The sequence below is a fragment of the Melozone crissalis genome, unplaced genomic scaffold (genome assembly GCF_028551555.1).
Source record: "Melozone crissalis strain CALT ecotype California unplaced genomic scaffold, PUWL_Pcris_2 ptg000120l_1, whole genome shotgun sequence".
Lineage (NCBI taxonomy): Eukaryota > Metazoa > Chordata > Aves > Passeriformes > Passerellidae > Melozone > Melozone crissalis.
In genome coordinates this window covers 6708394-6715114 of record NW_026535896.1, presented here as the reverse complement: position 1 = coordinate 6715114, position 6721 = coordinate 6708394, and the positions used below count along the sequence as shown (strand labels likewise).

Below are 6721 nucleotides of genomic sequence, written 5' to 3'. Positions count from 1 at the left end.
TGGAACCCATGGAACCAAGGGGATCATGGTGGCACCACTGGAGCCCATGGAACCAAGGGGCCATGGTGACACATCGGAGCTTCATGGAACACAGAGACCATTATGACTCTGTGGGGCCTGATGGAACCATGGAGACCATTGCGATCCTTCAGGGCCTCGTGTCACCAAGGGGGTATTATGACACCTCAGGTCCTCATGGAAGCAAGGGACCACTGGGACACTGTGGGGCCCCATGGAACCAAGGGAACAGGGAGCAGGTCTGGCTGCAAGCACTGAGCCCAGCTGGGGTCAGGGAACCATCTGCAGGCCCCAGGTGAGATATGAACTCTTTCAGTGCTTCCATCCTCCCTCCAGTGAGAGAAAAGGACAAAGTGCAGGCACATAGAGGAGCAACATGAAGACACCAAGGTCATGAAGAGGAAGTCGAGTCCCAGATGGGAGGGATGAGGAGATGTCCTGATCTTGGGGCTGAAATCCTCTTGTAAAGCCATGGAGAAGGATGTAACTGATACATCAGACTCTCCTTTTCCCTGTATCGCATTGAAAAGTACAAGGAAATTACTTGTTCAGCAAAGGCCTCCATGCTAAAGTAGCAAATGTCAAAGTAGCTGTGATCCCATGAGAAGTTTGAACATGGAAAAAGGGAAGTGTGATGAGATCCTGTGCCTTCACAGGGAGAAGAAAAAGATGTCCTCAGAGATGAAGATGATTTCAGAAATAGATGAAGAGAATCTTTGCTCTTACACAGCTTATCTTTTAACTAATACCCCATAAGTTGACATGGCCCGTAAACACAACTGTAAAAGAGCTTTGAACAACTGGGAGGGATGTCAGAATTGTAGATTTTTCTGGGCAGTTGCTATTCATGGAAATTGAGAGCGACAAGAGAAGTGTCTCTTCTGGAGAAGTCTCCATAGCATGAAAGAGAGACTCCTCTCCTTAAGTGAACTCAAGAAAGACTATTCTAGTTGGGGTAAACTGACTGAAAATTCTAGGTTTGTCTCTTTATATTGTCATTAAGAAAGAAAAGGTTGTAGGGAGAGGAGAAGTTTTCTGAAAGTTTTGTTCCTATTACTCTTTCTTTTAGTTGCTATTAATGAACTTTTCCTTATACCCTCTTAAAGTTTTGAGCCTGCTTTGGCATTCTCCTAATCTTATCACACAGGAGGAAATGAGTAAGTATATTCTAGTGAGTGCACTGGTAATTAGCCAACACTGAACCCACAACAATAAATGCTGCATGCTCCAAGAAATCTCAAATTGGTGAACCAAAACCACTACAGAAATATTTCTGATGAACTGCACTAGAGCAGAGGGAAATAAAGGCAGAGCCATGGTTTCTCAGGACTTGTTTGATCCTAAAAACCCCTATGGTGCATTTGGAGCTGAGCCGTGGAATCTCAGGGCCTGAGAGGAGATTGCACAAACCTTTCCAGGAGTCAAAGTCAGAAGAAAATCCCAAAGTGTCTCAAATCATGGATGCGTCTGACTGAGGTCCATCTGCTACACAGGCTCCTCATGGACTCCTTGGAGGTGAGAAGTAGAGGCCAGATGGCACAAAAACTTCTCAGAGATTCAGTGTGGAAAGGAAAATCCAGAGTACCTTAAAAATCTTGAGTATCTCAAAGTATTAATGAGCCCCACTACATGTCAGTACAAAGCTCTCAAGGGACTCGTTAAAGCAGATAATTACGGCCATGATTGCAACAACCTCTCTTAGAGTCTGTATCAAAAGGGAAACATCAAGTACCTTAAAATAACTGAAGTAACTTGAAGCATTAATGAGCCCACTGAATGTTGTTACTGACAAAGCCTCTCCAGGGACTCATTACAGCAGATAATTGGAGGCCATGATTGCACAAACCTCTCAGAGACTCCAAGGCAAAAGCCAAACCCAAAGTCCTTTGAAAAACTCTGTGAGAATTAAGGAGCCCCCAGGGCCATTGCTGAGCAAGGCTCCCCAGGGACTCCTTCCAGCAGATCCTTGAGGCCACTGGGATGTGGGCTGGGGGGGAATGCTGAAGGCAGGACAAGGGGCTGACAGTGCCCAGCCTGGCTGGGGCTGCGCCAGGAGGCCCCAGTGCCTCAGGACAAGGTGTCTCCTCACAGCCCTTGGTGGCACAGACTCTGCTGTGCCCCAGGGCACCAAGATTTGGCTTCTCTTTGTCCCCACCTGTCAGCACTGCCTCCAGTTCTCTGCTCTGCCTGGGGTCTGGGGACACTTTCTCAGGCATGTCCCTCAGTGGGACCCATTAAAAGTCCAAGAAAGTTTTGAGTTGGATCCTGGCTTGGAGTTCTGGAGAGATTTCTTCAGCTCCCTCTCAGGGACTGATGTTCAGGGCCTGAGCACAAAGCCCCAGAGGCTTGTTAAAGTCTTTGTGCTGGGTCTGTGCTGCTGAGCTGGGCTGGGCTCCTGGCACAGAGGCAGCTCCTGGTAACCAAGAAGAGCTTCAAAAGCACATTTCTCTTGATGAGCAGCTCTTCTGCCAGCCCAGCAGGGCCGGGGCACTGCCTGCAGCCACCCTGGGAACAGCATAGAGGCACAGAGAGCTTCAATCAGTCAGGGCTGGGAAGGTGCTGAGAAGTGCCTGGGGCAGAATCACTGCCAGCCCTTGGCACAGGAACCTCTGGCTGCAGGACAATGCAGCTGCAGCTCCTGGAGCCATCTCCTGAAGCTGGAACATCCCAATGCCTACAGACCTTGTGAGTACAACTCTGAGTATTTTTGGTGCAGGGGAGGTGAAATGCTCATCAAACTCTGATATGCTGAGGGGTTCTAATCAGTCATAGAATATTTCCAAGTCAAGGATTTTAACAAAAATGAGAAAATTTCTTAAGACTTTGAAATCAGTTTCCTGCTTTTGGAGAATGGCAGGGAGGGAGGATAAATATTAAAGGTAGGTTATGAATTATTAATTATGAATTTTGACAAGTGTCTGAGGCATCTGAAACTGTTACTTTTGGTGATTGTAGGGTCACAGGAGATCCCTAATGTGCTTTCAGCCTTTCTGTCCATGGACAGCACCAGCATCACTTTTGCTGGAGCCATCAGGCTCAGTCTGAGCTCTCCTTTCTCCAAGCTACAAACAGAACCTGCCCCCAGGCAGTGCCCTGCAAACAGCCAGGGTTCTGTCCGGCCAAGGAGAGGGCACAGAGATTTGGGGTCTGTGAGTGCTGGCATGGAGAGATCAGGCACAGGGAAACACCTGCAGAAGGGAAATCTCCAGGAAGCAGAGAAAAGATTGGGCAATGAGAGGAAACAAAAACCAGCAATGCTGTGGCAGGGAGAGTTTAAAGATGTCCACAGGATCCCCTCCAGTGCAGCCCCTCCCTCTGAACAAGCCCACTCCCTCAGGTCCCCCAAGCCAAGCCTCTGCCCTCAGGGCTGGGGCTCCAAGGCGTGCAGCCCCTCCTGTGCAGGCAGAGCTGCAGCAGAGCCGTGGGGCAGCTCTGCAGCCCCGGGCTTAGTTCCCTCTGCAGAGCACAGGGCTGGGAGCAGCTGCCCGGCCCTGGGGGCTCTGGCAGGGGGCACAGCTGGCTCAGGGTGACGCTGTCCCCAGTGCCCGGCTCTGGGCAATGCTGGCAGTGCAGCCAGGGAAGGAGCTGCATCTCCCTTCACCCAATGCCATCTTAAGGACACTTGGAAGTCTCCCTGAGATTTCAATCCAAGCGAGGAGCTTCAATCCAGGGTGCAAACCTGTCCTAGAGCCTCTCTGTGTTATCTGAAAGCCCCAGGATGAGGCACAGAAGTTCTAGGTTGAGAAAATGCCGTTGGGTTGGTGAAATGAGCCCTGTATGCCCTTGGGTGCAAATGTGGGGCTGAGACTCTAAGAAGGGGATGGACATTTGGTGGACTGTGGGGGATCCATATGCTCTCAGCATTATCAGGATGGTTTTTAAAGGAAACATCAGAGCATTATCATCCTGTGTCTGAGAATGCTGAAAGCCCACAAAACCTGGGACATGACTTGGAGACAGACCACCTCCCCTCACTCTCCACTCACCACCTTGCTTCAGACAACTCACTCTGTTCTCCCTGATGGCAGCAGAAATGCTGAGAGTTTCTGACATCCAAAAATAGTCAGCAGGAGAAAGGGAAGAGGAGTATAAAAAACTCTAGAATATTTAAACAGACTTTCCCATTCCTGACGGTGCAGATGTTAACATGGCCTTCTGTGTTAAAAGGGTTTCAAAGTGGAACATGAGGACAGGTCCCAGTCCTCCTCCCACATCTGCATAGCAATGTTGAATTATAAAAACACTGTATGTAGTTGCCCTGAACCTGAAGTCTCACTAAGGCACCAACAGTCAAGGCTCCCCATTAGGAGCTGAAGGAAAATCTGCTAGAAAATCAAATGGGTGTCAGAGGGTTACAGGAGAAGGGTCTGTAGGAAAAGGCTTTGATTTTGCTGGAAGTTCCTCCTAACCTGTCACTGACTTTTCTCCATGAACAGCTCCCCAAGTACATCCTCAGCAAATGTCCAACAGCAGCTCCATCAGGCACTTCCTCCTGCTGGCATTGGCAGACACGTGGCAGCTGCAGCTCCTGCACTTCTGCCTCTTGCTGGGCATCTCCCTGGCTGCCCTCCTGGGCAACGGCCTCATCATCAGCGCCGTAGCCTGCAGCCACCACCTGCACACGCCCATGTTCTTCTTCCTGCTCAACCTGGCCCTCAGCGACCTGGGCTTCATCTGCACCACTGTCCCCAAAGCCATGCACAATTCCCTCTGGGACACCAGAACCATCTCCTACACTGGATGTGCGGCACAGGTTTTCTTTTTTGTGTTCTGTGGTGTAACAGAGCTTTACCTCCTGACCATCATGTGCTACGACCGCTATGTGTCCATCTGCAAACCCCTGCACTACGGGACCCTCCTGGGCAGCAGAGCTTGCGCTCACATGGCAGCAGCTGCCTGGGACAGTGCCTTTCTCTATTCACTGCTGCACACAGCCAATACATTTTCCCTGCCCCTGTTCCATGGCAATGCCCTGGGCCAGTTCTTCTGCGAAATCCCCCAGATCCTCAAGCTCTCCTGCTCCAAATCCTGTCTCAGGGAACTTGGGCTCATTGCTGTAAGTGCCTGTTTGGTATTTGGCTGTTTTGTGCTCATTGTTTTCTCTTATGTGAAGATCTTCAGGGTTGTGCTAAGGATCCCGTCTGAGCAGGGACGGCACAAAGCCTTTTCCACCTGCCTTCCTCACCTGGCTGTGGTCTCTCTGTACCTCAGCACTTCAGTGTTTGCTCACCTGAAGCCCCCCTCCATGTCCTCCCCCTCCTTGGATCTGGCCCTGTCAGTTCTGTACTCGGTGGTGCCTCCAGCCCTGAACCCCCTCATCTACAGCCTGAGAAACCAGGAGCTCAAGGCTTCTGTGTGGAGACTGATGGCTGGATGCATTCAGAAACATTAAACTGCTGGCCAATTTCTGCCAATCACTTGTAATAAAAGTCATCTTATTGATGGTTTGATTGTGGATTTTTTCCTTTATATTAGTTTTATCATATTGTCCTCAAAGAAACGTCATTGTTTGAGCAATTCCTCATTTTGTTTCTCTCCACGTTCCCTGTGGTCACAGACTGTGTCAATGATGAGTTATGTTCTTGGTGGCTTTCTAGGAACTAAAGGATCTCCCAGCAGAGTTTTCTGCAGAGATGCCCTTTTGTTGCCTTCTCTGGAGCTGCAGCAGCAATGTCTGTGTGCAGAGCTGGGGCAGATCAGTGCTGGCACAGCAGCTGTGCCCAGCACCAGCAGCACTTGATGTTGCCAGTGCTGCTGCCGTGGCCCTGCCCCGCTGCCCTGCTGCCCCTGGTGTTGATGCAGGGCCTGAGTGCTCTCGGGGCCAGGCACAGTCCTGGGGGTGCCAGTGCTGGGGCTGCAGCAGGGAAAGGCCATGGGCACTGCTGGGGCAGCGCTGACGCCTCAGGCCAGGGCCTGGGGGCTCCAGGCTCCTTGCCCAGGCTCTCTCAAGAACACAGCCAGGCCAATGCTCAGCACAGAAAACCCCCGTGAGCAGCCCCAGGCTGGCTGCGGGCAGGCTGGGGGCAAACAGCATGGCTGGGGCTCTGCAAGGGCCCTGGGGCAGACGGGAAGCAGCAGCAGAGCAGGGGCTGATCCATCCCCAGTGTGCTGCACAGCCCAGGGCAGCGTCCCAGAGCATCCTCATGCAGCTGCCAACAACATCCCCCCTCTGCAGCCCTGGCCTCTCCCCCAGCTTAAACAGGCGCCCCATCCTTGCAGGCACAGACGCGGCAGCACTGGCTCAGCACCCACTGTTTGCATTGCACACAGCAGGGGGAGCACCCCCATGCTGTTGGTGTGGGGACATGAACCTGAGGGAGCACAAATGCCCTCAGCCCCTGGGGCCAGCAAGGGTTGGGGGACACCAGGGAAACCACTCAGCTTTGTCCTGGCCTCTGCAGTCAGCCAGAAAGTTTGTTCCCATCAGCTGGGAGCTTCCTGTCCCACTGCAGACGCTGTTGCTCAGAGCCACGGCTGCCTGGCAGCCACCCCCAAACTGCCCTGAGCATTTCCTTTGCTTCACATTTGCCTTCTTTATACCCCCTGCTTCACATTTCTTCTTATTGCCCACTCCAGGGGGCCCAGAACTAGACACAGCACTCGAGGTGCTGCCCAACCATTGCTGAGTACAGGGGAAGAATCCCTGCCCTGCTCCTGCTGGCTACACCATTCCTGATGCAGGCCAGGAGCCATTGGCCTTCTT

The 6721-nt window shown here is 51.8% G+C and overlaps 1 protein-coding gene across 1 annotated transcript; it reads left to right on the top strand.

Moving 5' to 3' along the window:
- The first annotated feature begins 4477 nt into the window (after positions 1-4477).
- LOC128948327 (olfactory receptor 14I1-like) lies at positions 4478-5410 on the top strand. Its single transcript, XM_054292988.1, has one exon. The coding sequence runs from the start codon at positions 4478-4480 to the stop codon at positions 5408-5410; it is 933 nt and encodes a 310-aa protein (XP_054148963.1).
- Positions 5411-6721: the final 1311 nt, after the last annotated feature.

Bases quoted from the DNA above. Each gene is read 5' to 3' on its own strand.
- LOC128948327 (XM_054292988.1), top strand. From the start codon at position 4,478: ATGTCCAACAGCAGCTCCATCAGGCACTTCCTCCTGCTGGCATTGGCA.